The sequence below is a fragment of the Periplaneta americana genome, chromosome 4 (genome assembly GCF_040183065.1).
Source record: "Periplaneta americana isolate PAMFEO1 chromosome 4, P.americana_PAMFEO1_priV1, whole genome shotgun sequence".
NCBI classification, from domain to species: Eukaryota; Metazoa; Arthropoda; class Insecta; order Blattodea; family Blattidae; genus Periplaneta; species Periplaneta americana.
Window position 1 is genome coordinate 132,413,933 of NC_091120.1, and position 21,747 is coordinate 132,435,679.

General features: G+C 35.7%; 2 protein-coding genes and 1 non-coding gene across 3 annotated transcripts in view; 2 read left to right on the forward strand and 1 right to left on the reverse strand.

Annotated features, from left to right (window-relative positions):
• The window catches only part of LOC138698199 (tol-Pal system protein TolA-like), a 44,609-nt gene extending 37,434 nt beyond the window's left edge, over positions 1-7,175 (forward strand). The window contains exon 2 of the mRNA XM_069823981.1: positions 5,901-7,175. Within this exon, the coding sequence (XP_069680082.1) occupies positions 5,901-6,803 (903 nt within the window). The 3' untranslated portion in view covers positions 6,804-7,175. The remainder of the gene's footprint in view (positions 1-5,900) is intronic.
• A 364-nt stretch (positions 7,176-7,539) lies between these two features.
• LOC138698200 (uncharacterized) lies at positions 7,540-12,658 on the forward strand. The gene has a single exon (XM_069823982.1). The coding sequence runs from the start codon at positions 10,524-10,526 to the stop codon at positions 11,427-11,429; it is 906 nt and encodes a 301-aa protein (XP_069680083.1). The 5' UTR covers positions 7,540-10,523; the 3' UTR covers positions 11,430-12,658.
• Positions 12,659-19,047: 6,389 nt separating this feature from the next.
• TRNAN-GUU (transfer RNA asparagine (anticodon GUU)) lies at positions 19,048-19,120 on the reverse strand. The gene has a single exon. It is a non-coding gene; the product is annotated as a tRNA-Asn (tRNA).
• Between the last annotated feature and the right edge of the window lie 2,627 nt (positions 19,121-21,747).

Sequence of the window (21,747 nt, forward strand, 5' to 3'; positions counted from 1 at the left end):
TTAATTGAAATATTATATTCTAAAAGGAAAGATTGTTTAGATTGCTGCATCACAGTGCCTCGTCAATTACCAGATTAAGTGTACATCATTAGTATGAAGACGGGTGGACTCTTGCAATAATGGTCAAACTTTGAAGTATAGTTTGGCGCAGGGAAAGTTTGAATTAACGTAAATGACACGAATAGACACAGTACAAACATTAGGCCTATTTATTGATGGAAGCGCATATACATAATATCCCATTTATGTTGCCATTATTACACAAAGTCACTTGTCATGTTACTTCTTGACGATGACATCGGAAAGATGTGCTCCATTTCGGTTTACACATTCAGATGTATCATGGCTCGAGGAATGCCAATGATTTTGTCTTCAATCCTGGTTGTAGGATTTCTGCGGTACACATTGCTTTTAAGATGTCCCCACAGGAAGAAATCGCAAATACCGAGATCAGGAGATCTCTCAGGCCATGGAATGTCACCGTCACCGGCCTCCATCGATTGTCGAGCGGTATGTGACATGGCTCCATCCTACTGAAACCACATGTTTTCGATGTTAATATCGCGCAGTTTCGGTGCAAAGAATGTTTCAAGCACAGCAACATACTGCTCGACTGTTGGTGCTGCCAACACTGTAGATCTAAGAAACCTGGACAACTGACATTCTTACAAGAAATATTGTGCACTACTGGCGTTTTAACAGAAACAGAATATTTAGAAGCCATTCGACACTGTACTATTGACGTTTTCAAAGAACTGAATATATGTGTTCATGAATGTCCCAGAGGAACATCAGATGACCTTCTAACTAGAATTACAAGATTTTGGACAACTGACGTTTCTGCTAAACATCCCTCAACTCTTATCTCCTGAGCACAAATCATTTCCCGCCGTAAAAGTGAGACTTCGAACTCACAGAAACAAAAGGCCACATCTTATAACAGCGTGATTAATGGACCCTTTATATCGTTTCATGAAATAATTATGTGCTAGAGTTTTTAACCTCTGTGAAATTCCCATCACATGTTATTGGTTTGAACTACGTTCTAAGAATTTATACGAGATGCAATTTACAACAAGAAAGACAGGAGGCTTGATCCATTGATATACTACCTAGTTCGGCTTTTTTCAGTTTGTATTGAGTTTTCTGTCAATGTTGGTTTATTATAACGAAAGACCACTTCAGAATTTGCGATAACTACACGCTACGGCTTGAGTTGGGTACAACTTCTAATAATTCACCTTGTTACATGCGAGATAAGGACCATTTGAACAGACCTCTACGACCAGACACTTAATAGTTTCCCAGTAAAAGGGTTCACAGATATTGAGTACATCCCACAGACATGAAGCAATTAAAATACTGTTAAAGTATATATATATATATATATATATATTTTTTTTTTAACATTTTAAACTTTGTTCAATTTGGGATTTCAGGCTTAATTTGTACAAATACTAACAGAATTACAGAAAAAAGCATTCAATTAATAAGTTCTGGCATATGCAGCAGTGAACATGTATTTCCGTTGCTGCGGTCGTCGGTTCTAATCCGCTCTGATACTTACAATATATGCTTGACCTTTGTTATTATGTTTTCTGAAATAGAAGCGTACTGTTGTGTCAATCTCACGTTGTGGAAGTCCCATTTGATGATCCAACTGTAAGCGTCGGATAATCAGAAAGGACTTGGGGCTCTATGCCCCTGAGGATTATTATACTACTCCTCCGGAAAAAGGGACCTGACTCCATCAGGGGCTGAGGTATGTTGCCCCATCTTTCAGCGTCGGATTCACGAATACCAACGAGACCACCTACCTGATTTTGAGAGCGCAGAATGGGCCAAAGCATGTCTAAGTGTGTGAACCCGAGCTCCAGTAGCATATCCCTTAGTATCGTCTCCTCTTCTGCTAACAACGCCATATGATCAGTAAATATTATGCACTTTATTTTCTTCTTCCTCCTATTATCACGCCTCCTATGTTCACTAAATTCTACGAGGATATATTGAACAGGATAGGTGATAAAAGGCATCCTTGTCGTACTCTTATCCCTATCTCACTTCTTTCTGACATTTCAACTTGGGTCGTTGTTTCATATAAATATTAGTGAACAGCCTCCTCTCCTTCTAATCCACACTTATTTTCTTCAGGATCTGACACTGAAAAATATAGCCAACACGAGCTCTAAAAAGCCTAACTTAGATAAATCGCAGATTTGGCAATACTACTTGTTACTAGTTTGATATCTGCCGAGATTCCGATACAGTAATGATGTCAAAGCAAGCGTATCTTTCTGACCTTGACGTCGTTCACGGGCATCATGCGCTAGGTATGGAAGGAAGAAGAGTTATGTACATGAATAAGCAGCCTGTTGGATTAAGAAAACAGTGGTGTACATACTTCAAACGGAATGTGAAATTTTATGTCGTTATTTTTATATGGCTTCTTTCTGTTTTATATTATCTAAGTTGTCTGTAAAACAAAAATACTAACACCAATTTCTTATTATTGCAGTTGTGTTTTAAACGTTAATAACATAATAAAGATTTCAGAAGGAATATTCACATACATTGCATAGTAGTACAACTATACTGTACTAAGCGAATGAAACACATCATTCATAAAGGAAGTTATATCCCAAAAAACGAGATTGAGTTTGACATGATAAGTCGAAATTGATATTGATAATATTTTTAGCCTTATAAAATCAGTAAACTAATCAAAACAATATTATAATACAAAGCAAAGTTACCTAGGTATATGTTTTAATTGCAACTAATATTACATAACAAAACTCTTATCGCATTATGCTTTTATGATGATGCTGGTGCGCAACTTCCTATCATCGGAATATTAAACTATTTCCTCGAAAGCCACCGACGTGGCTCAGTCGGTTAAGGCGCTTGTCTACCGGTCTGAAGTTACACTCGGGCGCGGGTTCGATCCCCGCTTGGGATGATTACCTGGTTGGGTTTTTTCCGAGGTTTTCCCCAACCGTAAGGTGAATGCCAGATAATCTACGGCGAATCCTCGTCATCATCTCGCCAAATATCATCTCGCTATCACCAATCTCATCGACGCTAAATAACCTAGTAGTTGATGCAGCGTCGTTAAATAACAAATTTATTTCCTCGAAATCTGCTGAAGCTATAGAGCTGTCGTTTTTACAACAAATGGGCACATATCTTTTGTTTATGATGTAACAGTAGGTGCTTTGTTAATTCATTTCCCTACAAACATTTTCCATGCGAATATTTACCAAATTTTCAATACACTATCTTCAGTAATACGGATTTACTATGTATTAGATTTAAGAAAACATTGTTTCAGTACCTGTAAGGCTACTAAATAAACATATAAATAAATAAAAATAGAAAAGTTTAATTAAGAATGATGAAATAAACATGAGTTATTTTAAAAGTTACAATTATTGTAAGTACAATGTTGGAAAACAAAGAAATAAATGCTAGGTAGGTGATAAAAGAAAAGCAACAAGCTAGGGAGGTGGTAAAAATTGTAGGATAAGCAGCCATGATTTGTCGAAACATCGTTCCGTACTATTTTATTGGTCAGAAGTAGTATGATGTAGCCATGGAAAATTTTCGTTTTCGGACATACGTTCATAAGAGCTTCTTTGTACTTCCTCCCTTTAGAAATCATTCCCTAAAGTTTGTCCACAGATTTTAAGTTCACACTGTATAATGCTCAGATTTTGAATAAACTTGCCTTACATGTTGTTACATATTATTCTTGAATATTAGTAGTGACATATATACTATAGTAGATTAGGTAGGAGAACGGCTTTTGCCAACAATTATCAATGAATGCTACGTACTACTGTCGTAAACATTATACTGTCTACCCGTAAATCTAAGATAAACTATCGTGAACTAAACTAAACTAATTACTGTACTTAATATATTATATAGACTGTTAGGGCTATATCTTAAATCAGTTATTATAACATTAACATTATATAGACTGTTAGGGCTATATCTTAAATCAGTTATTATAACATTAACAGTACATTTCTAATCCACTGCTGTTTATTACGTCATCACATCTCCGCTTTCAATGCTAATGGCGTGAAATTGTGACTTTTTTCTGTGTAGCAATACATATGTTTTTAGATTGGATTACAAATACAATCCGCGCGAGTGCTAACGCCAGAGTTTTTGACAGGAGAGAATACAAGGGCATAAAATTTACTTATATGTAAATTGATTTATTCTCATAAACCGTTCCTAAGACATTTTCATACTAATTTTCTATTGTTGCAGTGGTTATTTTATCCTTCAATATAAATGATTTTGTGGAAATATTTGATAATACAGAATAATATCTTCTTATATGAAACAGACATGCATTTGAACTCAATAGTGAATTAAATTTGAGGGAGTCAGCGCAACAGTGGTCTAACCCTCCTAAATGCAGAAAATTAAATATTGAGCCTTCCGTTGATTTTGACGTCAACTATCTTCCTACGAAGTGGAATAGACCAATCCACCATTACACGGCTTGTTAGGAAGCATGTAATTTTCCCCCTAAAAATATCATATGATATGATGGATATCACTTTCTTGTCGAAAATGAACCAACACTCACAATGCATAGCTTAGGACATATAGAATTTACATAGAGAATTATATGGCATTAACACTGATAGTCATTGTCCAGTAATAATCGGAAAATCACAGTTAAGCTTTGAGGGCTAAACATTTCAAACTTTCAATTGCTTCTCCTGCAAAACGTATTCCAAATGACATCCATCACTCTTGCAATGGACTCTTCATATATAGCTGTCCAAATCTTTTATTTAAAATATCGGCATCCAATCAATTTAGATTAACAAAAAAGAACATGCAAATTAATGTTAGAAAAATACATAATGAAATTTAAATTAATTATATTTAAATTTCATTATGTATTTTTCTAACATTAATTTACATGCTCTTTTTCGTTCATTTGAATTGATTAGGATGCCGATATTTTAAATCGAAGATTTGGACAGCTATCACTTCGATATATGTGTGTATATATATATATATATATATATATATATATATATATATATATAACTTGCTTTTTCTGCATTAAAAAAAAAGTGGCTTAGACCACTGTTGCGCTGATCCCCTCATTTTAGGAGTAGGAGATAACTCTAGATTCTATAGTTTAGTTTATATTAACTGACAATTAAATCTATATTATATTAATACAGATTTAGTTATATATTTTTAATCATAATACCACTCACTATATTATTATATTGACATCACTGATTTAATATTAAATTTTAAGTGGAATTTCACTGCTATATCGCAAACAGTTTAGTAGAATCAGTAAAGTAAAGTTACTATTATATATATATATATATATATATATATATATATATATATATATGTTGTAAAATTACATAATCATACGTGCAAACGAATTCATTGTAAAAAATAGATGAATGACGAATGTAATCCGCGCGAGTACTAGTGTCACAAATTATGGTGCGAGCACTGATGGCTTAAGAATGCAAAAGACAAAAACAACACTTCACTAGGCCTACTGCTCTTGCCGAGTTAATTGAAACACGTACTTATGTTCCGTAAGATGTGACAGTGTCAGGTTAACACAAACGAAATTGTGCAGTGAGAAAGACATACAAAGTCCTGAAACGTTTTACTCCCCTTCTTAGACTCAGAATCGTTCTTTCAGCGGCTTAATTGTGATATAATCATTTAAACAAACTTACTATCTATGAAGCTGAGAACACAACCTAAAATGCATTAATTGCATGAATATGAGAGAGCGGAGGAACAGACTGAAAACACAATGTTAAGGAATATTATATTGGTTTAAACTGTGGAACATTAATACAGTCGACATCTAACATATATACCTTTTACAGATTGATTCCGGGTCGGCTATTGATGGATACACGGAGCAGTATTATCCAAAAGAATATGAAGAAAATACCCAAAAAGCCACAGTAGAAAAGAACAAAGAAGTGAAGGTTTACGGATATAAAAAGAAAGCGTACAAGAAACATGCTCAGGAATTAGAACAGAAGGCAGAAACTTACAAAAAATCTGGAGCAGAATATATGTCGGAATATAAGAAGCTGGAGCAGCAAGCAACAATTCATGAGAAACGAGTTGAAGAGTTAACAAAACAAATTGAAGAGTACGAAACGAGTGCTAAGCTGTACCAGTTGAAAGCTCAAGAATTCGAAAGTTTAGCCAGACAACATCAGTACACATCTAGGAAGTTGTTTGCTAGAGCAGCTCAAGAGAGTCGAAAGGCAACAGCGGCAGAGATGCAAGCAAAAGCAGCAGTGGCTCTAGCTGGGGAGCATAGAAGTATTCGCCAGAAATTTACAGTTTTGGCAAGTCATATGCAGAAGACTGCGTTAAGAGCCGAAGAAAGAGCCAAGTTGCATATAAAGCAAGCGGCAACATTCGAAGCAAGGGCCAAGAAATATGAAGCTCAACGTGTGGAACTCATGAAACAGTCTGATTCCGCTGAGCGAAGTGCTTTCCAGTCGTATTCTCAAGCAAGACAGTTTCAGTCGAAGGCGCAGGAGCTTTACCACAAAGCGAAGCAAATATCAGTATCGGCTAAGTATTTGCGTGAATTGTACCAACATTACCACTTGGCAGCCGAGACCAAGAGGACATTTGCCAGGAAGCAGTTAGAAGAATACAAGTTCTTGAAACAGAAAGTCAAGGAGGTGGCGGAAGAAAGTCTGTCTGAAGGAGCAACAGGGACTGAAGTTCGAGAGTCTGAGAAAGTTGAAGTGAAATCACGTTAATAAGTGATAAGTTGGTAACATTGGTGACCGTGAGATTTGTATTGCTTTCTTGGTGGACTGACGCTGTTCATTGTGGACTAATAAATAATGTTTCCTCTTCATTTTGATATAGGTGTATGACGATGTTGAATATTGTATACCAGTAAAATAAAATCTGTCTAGGGCTTATGGAATAATATAATTATAATTCCTGGAAAAATGTATTTATTCTATAATTATTTATTCATGAATAGAATGCAATAATTATATTCGGTCTCAGTCTCTTGTTACAAATTTCTTGGAACCACTACTATTTGGGACCTTATAATTAAATACTTTTGTTAAGTTGTAATATATTTCTGCAATGTTTAATATATAGTTTTTAATACAATCTGTCTTTACTTTTCAAATATGTAACATAGTTTAACTTATGCAAATTTGGCTTTCAGGTAGAAGCTCCCTGTGAAGCAGGCTTGAATAATTTCAAGGGAAAAATTGTTCCGGGGCCGGGTATCGATCCCTTCGCTTAGCGCACGAATGCTCTACCGACTGAACTACCTCAGGAACCACACACGACATCGCCACAATTCTTCCCTTTATATCCACACAACTCAAATGGGCTGATACGACGCCAGAACCCAATTATGTGTGCACTCAAAGTTGGGTTCTGGCATCGTGTCAGCTCATTTGAGTTTTGTGGATATAAAGGGAAGAATTGTGTCGGTGTCGTGTATGGTTCCTAGGAGATCGATACCCGGCCCCGGAACAATTTTTGCCTTGAAATTATTATACATTTTTAAACTTATTTTAAAATTTCACTTGAGCAGAATGATTCTGACATTGTGATATATTTTAATGCATACATTTTACCTTTCCATACTCGGGCTGTAGAGCGGACGCGGCACTGCACAACGTAGCTGTATACAAAAGAGCGTGGAAAGATAAAATGTATCCACTGTATATCAGAATCAAATTATAGGTGTTTAGAATAATAATAATTTTAGGAACTTTCATACATAAGATAATAAGACTTTGTTATGTAATCTACTGCTCCTATCTGCCTTTGTTTGGTTGTTTTTGTGTACTTTGATGAAGTAGGATCAAGAGGGATTTTTCTAACTTTGTAGCCTTCATTAAGAGTTATATTCCAGCAAAGTGTTCATCAGTAAGAATTTGGAAGAGGACAAGCGTGTGTTTCATTAGGTACTAGTTCAAATATCTAAAAACACATAAAAAGTTTAATTATTATATTTATATTATTATATCCTACACGATGAGTATTGTCACTTAGGTCTTTTTGGATTCCGATAACTATGAAATTCGAATCGCATTTCTGTAGTCAAGAAAATTAGTTTTGCCAGATGTTAGAATGATAGATGAGAAATAAATACAGGCAGAGTTGAATTCAAGTAAATACACTGTAAATAATTCTGATATTGTTTTTTTTCCCGAATAGAATCATATAACTTACAAAAATTTTTGCCATCCTTAAATGCATTGCATTCGGTCGGATATGAATACGAGAAACTCTGGTCCAATAAATTCCATGGTGAACTTCATCTCAGAGGGATCACGTGCTATTACTCGACCGAGGCGAGTGGAGCCGCGGACGTAATGTGAACTATCGCAAAGGGTTTAAAAATGCACCAGTTGAGCGCGGGGTCAGTTTTGGGTGTACATCAGTTGAGCGCGGGATCAATTTTGGGTATATATCAGTTTAGCACGGTGGTCAGTTTTCCCTAGGCTTAGAGATGACACGTAGCGCGTGAGAAAATTTGTGTACAGTGTAATTCAGGCTTGGTGGAGAAAAATTCAATCCTTGGGGCTTTCTAATGAGTATAGGCCTAAAGATAGTAATACTGACAACGGTAAATTGTTGCACTGGCTATTCGGTCTTTAATTTCTTCCTCCAAATGAAGTCGGAGATGCATCTGTTGAAGATTCAGATAGCAACCAACCTGTTAATGAAAGTATCACAGCCATTGCTGATTATTTGGTATCAAATTTCATAGAAGCGGATTCGTTATTTCACCTGAAATATGGGCTTCCGATACTGTTACATCAGACAGACCTAATAATGCATGTGAGATGTTGCACAAAGCGTTCTGTCTGAATTTTAATGTTGCTCAACCTCATATATATTTGTTTCTCGAAGTCATCATTGAGACACAAACTAGCACATATATTGAAATGAATGACAACGGAAATACTATTAGAGCCAATCCTACATATAAAAGGAGGAAATAGTAGTCTATATAGAAGAATTACTTTGTAGATAAGACGCGGAAATATCAGTAGAATTGGTTCCCTTCAGAGAGTGGCCTACTATTATCCAAGAAAGTGACCTAATTATTAAACAATCCATTACTGACACTGGAACAAATATTTTAAACTCTGACAAGTTCCAAGTTATCAGTGCGAGCATTTTTACGAAAGCGGCATTTTTAACCATACCCGTCAATGTATAGAGCGTCGTAAATCTGTACAAAATGGGAAGGGAAATTGCTGCGGCTCGTGTTAAATTGACCGCCACGCCGCAACGCGCTCAACTGATGCATCCCAAAAGTGACAGCCGCGCTCAACTGATGCATTCATTTCAGGTTAAATTTTCTCTTGCGCTCAACTGATGAACTCCCATCGCTATGACGTATTATGAACACAGGAGCAGTACAAGTGGCCCTCCGGGCTGCAGGACTCCACTGGTCTCGGTCGAGTAATACTTCCATTAACGTTTGTTACATTGTTCTAGGAAATCGTTCCCAACAACGTAGCAATTTTTAACTTCTGTAACATGAGTTTCAGTAAGATATTTATCGCTAGAAATATTTATAAATACAATTAACGATTAAAATTAACTTGCAGGACGCGTTCAATAATTGATCCTCTAGTTAAAATAAAATAAAATCAAAACCAATCAAGTTAAGTCTTATATAACCTAACCTAATCACGTAACCTAAAATAGTACAATTATTTCAATCTAACATGTTGCAATCCAATCTAATCTAAATGTAGAATGTCATTTAAAGGTTGATAAATTTATTGACAGTAATCAGTAAGGCCTTTTTATATCAAATTTCATTATTTATGTAATTTTGCTTTACACCTTAGTAGGCCTATATATTGTCATTACGATTTGTTACATATTTTGATATTTTTTCTTTCGATATGTTAATAGAACATTGTATGTTTGTGTATTAGTTTTCTAACAATTTTTTTGATTTTGTAAATTTAAAATTCTGAGATTCTTAGATATTCAGGTTTTTTAAACCACAATTTCTATAAATGTATATGTTCGTATCCGCAGTGTCTCAGGTGATAGAATTTATAGCTACAAATATAGTGGCCCCGGGTTCGATTCCCGGCAGGTAAGTGAAAATTTCTGTGATTTCTCCTTCCTACCAGGATTAGCTCCATATCCTGTGTATTCCAAAACGGTGATCTTACGCTTTCTGAACACATGACCACAGATTTATACTATTTTCGAATGTCTTATGCTGATTAATAACACAAGAGTGAGAGTGGAATGAATAGTGAGACTAACATCTGAATGTATATGATTTTCATGGTCTGTTAGATTGTGTTGAAAGTGTCATGAACTTGTTCTGCAGACATTTTTATTTGATGAATTTAGTAGACAGAAAACAATTAAAATTTGTTATTAATACATCAAACTGAGCTGAAAACACAATTTTAAGGACGATCGGGAAACTGGAAACATGTAGGAAGACTGTGAACTAATAGATGTGCCTTTTACAGATTGTGTCGAGTTCTCCCGGCGACCAGTATGAATATAATAATGGACCAAAGGCTAAATTAGAAAAGAACAAAGAACTGAAGCTATACGGGTACAGTAAGTTAGCAACTAGGAAGAGAATAAAAGAATTTGAGAATAAAGCAGCTGCATACAGGAAAGTCAGCGAAGAGTACATGGCCGAAGCCAAGAGATTAGACGTTCAGGCCTTGGTATATCAGAAGCAAGCTGCAGAACTAACAAAAAAGATAATGGAAATAGAGTCGAGTGCTAAATCGTATGAAGTAAAAGCACAAGAATTTCAAACAAAAACCAAACATTACCACGAAATATCCAAAAAGTATTTCGCCAAAGCTGCTGAGGAGAGCAAGATGGCCTCTGCTGCCGAGATCCAAGCCAAGACTGCTCTATCAGCAGCGAGTGAATACACGAATTTCGTAGAACAGAATCATTATTTCTCATCACATTTACAGAAGAGTGCTCTGCAAGCGGAAGAGAGGGCAAAATTACAGCTTACGCAAGCCACGTCTTTTTCAGCTAAAGCCAAACAGTATCAGGAGCACCGTCGAGAGTTCGTGAAGCAGTCTGAAGAAGTGGAAAAGCAAGCTCTTGAGGCTTACAGCAAGGCGAGTCAGTACCAGGCAAAGGCTCAAGAGTTCTACCACAAGGCAAAGCTAGCGACTTTGAGAGCCAGATATGTGCAGGAGTTGTATCAGCATTACCGCCTCGCAAGCCGAACCAAGAAGGCCTATGCAAGGAAGCAGGAAGAAGATTCTCAATATTACCAACAGAAATCTAAAGAAATTAGCGAAGAAGCTTTAGCGGTCAAGGCACAGGGAGCTGAGTTGAGAGAACACGAGAAGGTTGAAGTGGATCTTCCCAATAAGAAAACATAAAATGATAAACCGCTCACTTATGCAGAGTGCCTGAAAGCTGTGTTATCTTTCTTTGGAAGTTACGTTAGAGATTATATGCGGCATAAAATGTAAACATATGTTATATTTCTTTTCTTTTCTCCCTTCCAAATTTTGACTTACAAACCAAATTAGATCTCAAGAGATGAATTCATGCTCTTACCTTAAATTGAACATCGTTCTTGTAACATATTTATTTCGATGTATAACTTGTTAGAACTTTGGGAAATCGAGGTCTGATATTCCTAACATTCGTTTGGACAATTTGACTACTTAATTGAAGACCTCCCCGGAGTAAGAATGTAACCAACAGAACTACAATTCAAGTTTCATGACAAAGGAAAATAATTTCAGGAGCATATTTTTAAGGCCCTTATGTACTACCACAACGATTTCACTAATCAAGGATGTAAGTTTATTCTGCTATTGAATGCATTAATTTATTGTTAAAAGTAATGTTTCAAAATTACTTTTTGCACCTAAGTCGTATATTACAATAATTTTATATATTTGATTGTTAAATTGTTCAACTCTTTTGTTACTGAGAAAATGTCATCTTTCTCTTAATGCATGTAGGCCTACTCCTCTGTAAATTTCTGAGTATATTTCACGCAGATAAAATCATTAAATTATACTTAATTGCATAATAAAATGAAGGTTTAAAAATTAATTTCAATAATACGACTCAATTATATACTCTGTAAAAAAATCTATTAAAATAGTGTCTAAATAATGAACTTTCCGTTACCTATGTAGAAGTAATTATATGAACACAATGCTAAGAAACTTAATTAACAATTAGCTCAAGTATTAGTACAATTTCAGAATTTGGTTAAATTATCGAGAGACTGTACCTGTGTGATATGACGGAGGATTTATTTAATCAATTCTTGTCGTGTATCATAATAATATTTGAAAATAATATTACTGCCTTTTAAGCACAGAATGTAATAAGATTATCAGAATATCCTCGAAACCATTCATGAAAAAGTTTCTCATTTTATGCTTCATACGATCTCAGAATCTATTTATCTAATAAAACAATGTTTCTGAACATCCTGAATTACGGATGAATTCAAATTTTAAGAAACGTGTTTTATGTTGTTTGTTCTTTATTTGTTTGTATATATGTTATGACTTTATATTTCTTAATCTTGTGTTTAAATGTTATTCTACAATCTCGAAAATAAAATCGCACCATTTATTTAATAAGTTTCCTACAAATTTGTTTACTTATTTCCTAATAATATATTGAAAACATACAGAATAAATTTTTGTTACGTAATGAAAGTGTATCTTTTATTATTTATACCGATGAACTCATCCTATTGCCGATTTCTTTCCACCATTACTCCACTGCCGTTTAGTATGAGCGCTATAATTTGGTAGAGAGTTAAAGTAAATTACTATTATTCACATGGTTATAATAATTCATGATCATCATCATCATCATCATCATCATCATCTTTTTCTTCAAGGATTCACAGTTATAATCTCTTCATCTTCACTCTAGATCAGGTATGCAGAACTATGCGACAATTGTGGCAGACGTCACAAGCCGCAATACCTCACTCATCCCTTCCTTATACCCTACGCGTCATTGACATGTCAGGGTAGGCTGATTCGTATTCAGTGTCTGTGCTACAGAATCACGGACACGTCATCAACGCCGGTGGACTGTGGACGGGGAACCAACGCTTTCCCCATGCTTCCATCCCTCTCCTGCCCTGTTCTTCATCTCTGTTCTAAATATTTGTAAATTGATAAGATTAAAAGATGTACGATTAACAGCTGCAATGTTTGTACATAAGTATCTAGTGTGGGTATTTTATCAAAAGCTCTTAATAAGTATTATTCGAAAATATAAAAATATATTTCGAATTTAGTCTATGACATTCCTTGAGGGCTAAGGCCTCCTGCACGTAGGTAGGTAGCTCTGATTCACTATTTAGGTGAGCTATCCTAGAGAGTGTTAGACCTTGTTCTCTTGTTCATCGTCTCTCGTGTTGGGTATGAAGCAAAAAATATATTGGATATTCCATTTAAAATGAGAGAGTTGGAATTACTTCCGGTTAAACTCAAAGTATAAAAGCTCGGTATTACTATTATTGAGTTTTTAGTATACGGTTATTCCCACAAACCGAGTTTCATGTCTTTGAACCACATGCTCCAAAAGTTATTTAGGTGGGGTGGAACGTATTACTAACCCTGTACGTATATTTGTTTCACGACACTTTGAATTACAGTGAAATATGTTGTAGGTTATATAGATTGAACAGGATGAGTAAAACAAAATCATCACAGTTCAGAGTTTAACTATGCAATTAATTTAAATATGTAGAATAAGTTATGCAGTGCATATGTACATAGGCGCCGAATTTGGGAGTAGCAAGTTACTTTCTACCATCACAATTTATATAGGCATCGGGGGGCATCGTCCTCCAATAAAATTAATGGAAGAGTCTCTCCCCTACAAAATGTAAAGATTCTTCATGTTAAAAAAAATATATACTAATTTCTATAGTTATAGTCTTCAAAGTAATTCATCTGTTCGTTGTAATTGCTTTTAGATCCGAGTGGTATTTTGTACATGAGTACTATTCCTGTTATCCACAGACTTATACCCACAGGTACACGAATAAACAGATGTCAACACACGGTACCGCAGCGTGAACTAATTGGTTTTCTCCAAAAACATTAAGAACAGAACATATGTTCATATAAACGATTTGTTCAGAGTGACCAATATTATCACACCTCACACCATGTACCTTTCCTCCTGATTCACTCTGTATATAACATATATACACACATACACAGGGACATCATTATATTTTTACTTCAATTTTTATTGTACCTGAGTTTTTGAATGTATTCACTTCCCACACCTTCTACTAATGAAGTTCCAACTGTACTCCACACAGAACCAAGGTCGCATATAGTAAACAGTAGTAGTAAATATAGTACGTTCCAGAAATATGTTCGTGTTTTCCAGTGACGAAAGAGCTTTCAATTTTGAATTATGTTTTCGTTTGCCTACGTCGAATCCCGATTTCCCCCACCTGCTCCTGCTCGCCCCTCTGTAAAGGCTAGTGGCTAGGCTGTCTTAACTCTTTTCTGAAAACATTAATTTCTGTTAGTAATTGGACTTCTATATAAAATATTATACAACTGTTTAAAATAACTTAAATAAAAGGGCCTCGTTTAGTAATTAACTATCACGTGATTTGCCACTTGGACGGACGTAGATAGCATGTCTGAGTAATTTTGTCTGTGCGGGTCGGGCAGAAGTGAAGATTGAATTTACACTACTTAAGGTACTCTTTCATAGAGTAGGTACAGAATTATTTCAACATAAGTTACTAGTACGAAACACGAAACTGGAAATTGGTATTAGATGCAATAGTCTATAGTGCGATAATATACACAAAAGAACTGAAGCCTCTATCGAAATGAACAGCCACCATTTTAAAAAATGTGTTTAAATATCCATATTATGATTATTTTTCAATTTAACTTATTTCTCTATATTGTACACTAATATGCTCTAGACAGTATAATATACACTGCATAATGAATACGTTCGCATGGTTAACTCAGTTCATGAGTAAAAACACTTATTGTTAATAATGTACTGTGTTGTGATTAAACAAGAACGTAATGAAAATTATCAAACTCAAAATTGCGATATTTCCTAGTTTACGTAAATGGATGAACTACTTTTCTTCCCTTCTACACCTAGTAAAGTGATTTGTTTGTATTTTACGCCAGTATCATGGAACTCCAGTCGTGGAAGGGGGTAGAAAAAGGTGTTGTTTCTCGACTGTTAATACAAAGGTATAGCCAGGTTAATATTAAAAATGTTAGTCAAAATAAAATGATATGCCTGTTTACATGGATCATTCCAAAATTAGTGACAACCTTTAATGAAGAATCAAAACGTAGTTATTTACATTCCACATCATACAGTCTATTCTTAAAAGTAATCTCTTCCAGTATCTCGTACCCGTCGCCACACCTCTGGAAGACGACGGATGCCATCCACAGCGTCACTTTTCTCTAAGCTTCTAATTGACTGTTCTACAGAATATTATAATGGCTTATTTCTAATGCGTGACCTTTCTCAGTGTTAGGAGAAGGTCGTAAACACAGGGATTGATATCCGGAGAATACTGAGGATTCGCCAAAATTTCCCAGTTCCACATGTGAAGTAAATTAACTACATGGGCAGCCACATGACAATGAGCACAATTGTGAAGCACAATAGGATGAGTATTCAAGAGATTTCTGTGCTACTGGCGCATTGCTGATCGTAAATGGCGTTCCAGAAAGTGACTGTAAAATGCAGCATCCACGAACCTTCCAATTGGAAAAGGATGGAAGATTAACACACCCTCGCTAGGCCTCCTAATCACAAACCACCGTAAACATAACTTTGAATGGGTCCTGCTCTAGTCTACAATTCTTTAGCCTTATGACTTTACATTATAATAGTTTCATTATTATAATCACTTCATACAGAGTATAGATGAAATTATTATCTTATAGCGTACCGGTACCAAGAACACATACAGGCACCACTCCATCTCATACTATCAACTAAGATTAGCCACAGCTTAGGGAACTGAATACTAGTAGTGATGGCACAGATTTTTCAATGATAGTAACAAAGGAGACATTTAACCTCGATTATACACAGTATTGCTTAAGGACACCAGGTAGCAATTCTATTGCACTCTGTGGCTATAAAGCTATCATTTTCAAAATGTGATATATTCACTTATATTCAAGAAAGTCCCTGAAACTTCTACAATCAGTTAAATTCGTATCATATAAAATTGTGAGAATGAATCCTCTGTGGATATTTGTATATTATTACCGGATTTTTAAATTATGAAATATACATAAAAGGGGTGGGGGAGTTTGAACATATTATATAGGCATCATTATCTCACAAACCAGTATTCATGTAAGGTTCAACCTCATACCTTATATGACATATCCGGTGAAGCCTTTTGCTACTTTTTATATTCATATTGAATATAAAAAATATAATTTACATATAAATCTTTGTGCTATATTTTTCCTCCATTCATAGTGTTCTACTCAAGTACACTGCAATCCAGCTTTTTCCAATCTTTCATATTTCCTGCCTTTCTCTTAGTATCCGCTTATGATCCATATACAGATTGATTCACGAGGAAAAGGTAAAACATTTAGGATCTGAATTCTGAAGTCATTCAGAGTCAAAAAGTTCGTATGAATATAGGTCCGTTTTCGAACGGTTACGGAGATATGGCTCTTTGATTTCACAAAAACTTCTAAGATTCCATTTTACTAACTCGCATTTAGAGACAAATAACGGAAAAATTTAAAGTTTATATTCATGTATGCATACATACCTAATATTCTAGACGTCGGGGTCGATGTTTTCGCACATTTTCAAAGGTACCTCCTTCTGCTTCAATGCACTGTTGCGCTCGAGCGTGAATCGCGCTCATCGCGCGGGAGAGTTGCACGTAACTGTTCTCTATGCCGCATCCAAAATACGGTCGATTAGCCTCTCTCGTTTCCCCCTTCCTTTGCTATATCAAGTCTTTCATCCAACCCCATAGACAGTAAGTACTCTTCGATATGGTACCCTTCCGTTCGGAAAGCGTCGCTCATATTCGCCATAACTCGGAAATGAAGCATTTCCGGACACATGTTGTAATGAACTATTTTGATTGTCTACATGTGGGAAATACATACCTGAAATTATGCCTCGTATTTTTTAAACACCCTGTATATATAATTTATAAATCTGGTAATATTAAAAAAACGCCCTAGAGGATTAATTCCCACATTTGTATGTTTCAAACTTGTGTTTAACAGGTGGTAAAAGTTTCAGGGGCATATCTTTACATAACAGCAGGGAAAATACTGAACTTAAAAAATATTACGTTTTTAGCCACAAAGTACAGAGGCTCTATTACTACGTGGTGCCCTTAAACACATAATTATGTGTATTTTTTAAAATTAGATGAAATGGCTGTATGATATTGTGATTGTTTCTCAAGTTAATATATATATATATATATATATATATTTAAAAGTGACGTTAATATTTAATTACATACAGTAGATTAACTTCAGTTCATTCATGTGTAACAGATAGGTTTAGGGAAAATATATTTTTCTAATGTTATCCGAAAGAAAATTACGAGTAAATACACTTTACTAACGACAGCCCAAGCTGCTAAGTCGCTTATCCTGGAGACTGTTTCGAGTATAAATATTGGAAAATAGAATAATAAATAATTCTGCATATAACATTTTTGTGAAATAAAAGGAATCGTGGGATATAGGCCTACTGTGCCTGTAATTTTAATTATCTTATAGAAAAGAACACTTAAAAGAGTAGGATAGTGTTGATTGTTATCTTGTGCTTCTCACTTCCTTTGACATGATTTTTGTACTGAAGTGATTTGATATATTACGTGCAAATTGGTTAAATTATCTCGTAGACTCTGAATGTGAACGAAATTTGTCCAGTAAGGGGAAAAAGTAAAAGTAACTGGACATAGAAAGACAAAACGGCAAAAGAACTTTATCAGTGATGCTGAAGAAATATATCTCGCCTTGTCATGTCGTATAGAAGCCTGTATCGCCGACTTTCGCGAACGAACTGCAACTGTCGAATAGTTATGAAACGTCATGAAAGCAAAACTCAAGTACGAGTATCTTTCGTCTTTAAATTATTACTGATCGTCTACGCCTGTAATCATAATGTGATGTTTATGCTCTAGAGTCTAGAATTTTGTATAGGCTTAGTTAATTATAGGTTCGACTTCCCAATATTAGCTTCATTCAAAACAGATTTTTTTTTATTTTTGGGACATTGATAAAATAACTATGAAATAAATGAGAAATAATAATGTAAATTGTAATTCTTCAGAGAATTTACCTCAGAGTGTTGAGTTAATAAAAATCGCACAAAATAAACCAGCAATCTCTTTGAGAAGTTGTCACTGATCTGATTCAACGAAGTTTGTGCCTAAAGGTACTTGTCCTATGCAGGGTGTCTCAGGATGAATGTAAAATACTTCAGGATAATGTAGTTTGGTTTAACCGTCATCAATTTAACATGATATGCCTATGTCCGAAGTCTAACTGCTGGAGAGAAATTAAGGGAAGAAATACAGCAACGTCTTGCAGTTCCGTGTAAGCCCTACAGTATGCCAGATATTTTGCACACGACAGCATCTGAACACAGCCAGTGTAGTTCAACACACAACTGAATACACGTTCACTTGACATTAAATTCGTTTATTCTCATAGCGAATATGCAAGCATGCATTTTGTTTATGAATTTTGTGGTGGCGATACAGACGACGTTTTTTCCAATTGCAGGATTCCATTTACCTGATGTTATCTGAAACTGGCAAGTTACCAAGTGTTTCATTATGGTCGGAAAGAGAACCGGTATCTGTACATGATATGAATTTACAATAGTTAATTCATGGAATCCATAAAAAGGACAAACTTAGTAATTTGCAAATCAATCTTTCAGGTATAACTCCCTGTAAAGTTGATTTGAATAATTTCGAGGGAAAAATTGTTCCGGGGCCGGGTATCGAACCCGGGACCTTTGGTTTAACGTACCAACGCTCTACCAACTGAGCTACCCGGGAACTCTACCCGACACCGATCCAATTTTTCCCTCTTTATCCACAGACCTCAAAGTGGGCTGACAGCTGTCAAGCAACCAAAGTTGAGTGCACACTAACTCTGTGTGACTTTAATTATGGCTTTCTGTTAACGAACAGTGACGTGTATTATGCAAATCAATCTTTCAGGTATAACTCCCTGTAAAGTTGATTTGAATAATTTCGAGGGAAAAATTGTTCCGGGGCCGGGTATCGAACCCGGGACCTTTGGTTTAACGTACCAACGCTCTACCAACTGAGCTACTGAGTTAGTGTGCACTCAACTTTGGTTGCTTGACAGCTGTCAGCCCACTTTGAGGTCTGTGGATACAGAGGGAAAAATTGGATCGGTGTCAGATAGAGTTCCCGGGTAGCTCAGTTGGTAGAGAGTTGGTACGTTAAACCAAAGGTCCCGGGTTCGATACCCGGCCCCGGAACAATTTTTCCCTCGAAATTATTCAAACTTAGTAATTTGTTTTGTGTAATTATTTTATTTTCTTACTGAGTTTGTATTTAATAATGAAAAAAATAAATTATGGTTTATTTAACGACGCTTGCAACTGCAGAGGTTAGATCAGTGTCGCCAGTGTGTCACAATTTTGTTCCGCAGGAGTTCTTTTACATGCCAGTAAATCTACTGACATAAGCCTTGGCATTTAAACACACTTAAATTCCATCGACCTGGACACCTGAACCGTGATCGAACCCGCAATCTCGAGCATAGAAGGCCAGCGCTGTACTAAGTACGCTACCGAGGCCGACTACTGTATAATGAAATAACATCACAAGAAGCAGCATTTTCAGTAAAGTATATCACAATGTTCTGTAACGTAGAAATACATTTATAATAAAACGAAAGAAGACCAGCCTCATGGGCTAGTGGTCACAGCTTATGACAACAGTTTATGACGTCCCAGGTTCGATTCTCGGTTAGAACATAGGAATTTTTCCGTAAAGGGGAATGTTCCTGTTTTCGTGCATGGTCTGGAAATTAGGTTAGTCTTAGATTTAAGACCTCTCCTGGCACTTCATAATCATCCTATCATAATATCATCGGGGCAGCGTAACTCCGACTTCGAACCTCAGAAGTAGGTTATAAATAAGTCATTTCCAGGAGAAACCAGAAATGTAAAAAATGACAACCTGGTAGCATTGAGTAAAAAAAAAAAAATAAAATACAAATTTAAACGTAAAAAATTTAACCGGTGTCTGGTATAGTTAATGGCTAACTCAGTCGGTAGAGCGTTGAGTGATCAGCCAAGGGTCCCGGGTTCGATACCACATTTGCATAATATACGTCACTGTTCATTAATAGAAAACCAAAATTCTAGTCACACAGAGTTTATGTGCACTCAATGTTGGGTCTTTGACGGCATATCAAGTATGTGGATAGAAAGGGAAAAATTAAGCCGGTGCCTGGTATAGTTTTTGCTTAGCTCCGCCGAAGGTCCCGAGTTCGATATCCGTCTCGGAACAATTTGTCCCTTGCAATTATTCAAATCAGCTTCACAGGGAGCTATACCTGAAAGCCAGATTTGCACATCTACGAGTATATTGCTTCTCTCCGTTTATAAATTCGCCCATCAATAACTTCCCAGCCGTTACATTTCGAATATAAATACATCAAGCTAAATCGATGTAGATTAACCAAAACTACAGTACACTATCCTGAAGTATTTTCATTCCTCCTGATGCACTCTGTATGTAACTCAAATTGTGCTAATTGTTGGACCTTCATGCTTACACATAAACTAATAATATCACAAAAATTTGCTATATACAGTGACATCATTTTATTTTTACTTCAAATTTTATTGTACTTGAGTTTTTAATGTACTTCACTCCCACCCCTTCTACTAATGATGTTCAAACTGTCCTCCAAGGCCGCATATATTAGGCCTAAGCAGTACTGAGTTAGTGAGTATAGTACGTTCCAGAAATATGTTCGCGTTTTCAATATTAAATCGTATTTTTGCACAAGTACTGTCGTCCGTTTGCCTATGTCGCATCCCGATTTCCCCCACCTCCTCCTGCTCGCCGCTTTATAAAGGCTAGTGGGTGGGCTGTCTTAGCTCTTTTCTGAGAACATTAATTTCTGTTAGGAATTGGACGTCTACGTAATATTATACATCTGTTTAAAATAACTTGAATAAGAGGGCCTCGTTAAGTAATTAACTGTCACGTGATTTCTCCCCTTTCTACGATCCTGTGACAAAACCACTTGGACGGAGAGTAGATAGCATGTATGAGTAATTTTATCTGTGAGGTCGGGCAGAAGTGAAGATTGAATTTACAGTACGTAAAGTACTCTTTTATAGAGTAGGTACAGAATTATTTGAACATAAGTTACTAGTACGAAGGACGAAACTGGTAATTGGAATTAGATGCAATAGCCTATAGTGCGATAATATACATAAAAGAACTGAAGCCTGTATCTAAATGAACGGCCACCATTTTCAAAAATTTGTTTAAATATCCGTATTATGACTATTTTCCAATTTAACTTCATTCTCTATATTGTACGCTAATGTGCTGTAGACAGTATAATATACACTGCATAACGAATACATTCGCATGGATAACTCAGTTCTTGAGAAAAAACACTTATTGTT

Coding starts and splice junctions, on each gene's coding strand:
- LOC138698200 (XM_069823982.1), top strand. CDS start 10,524: ATGTGCCTTTTACAGATTGTGTCGAGTTCTCCCGGCGACCAGTATGAA.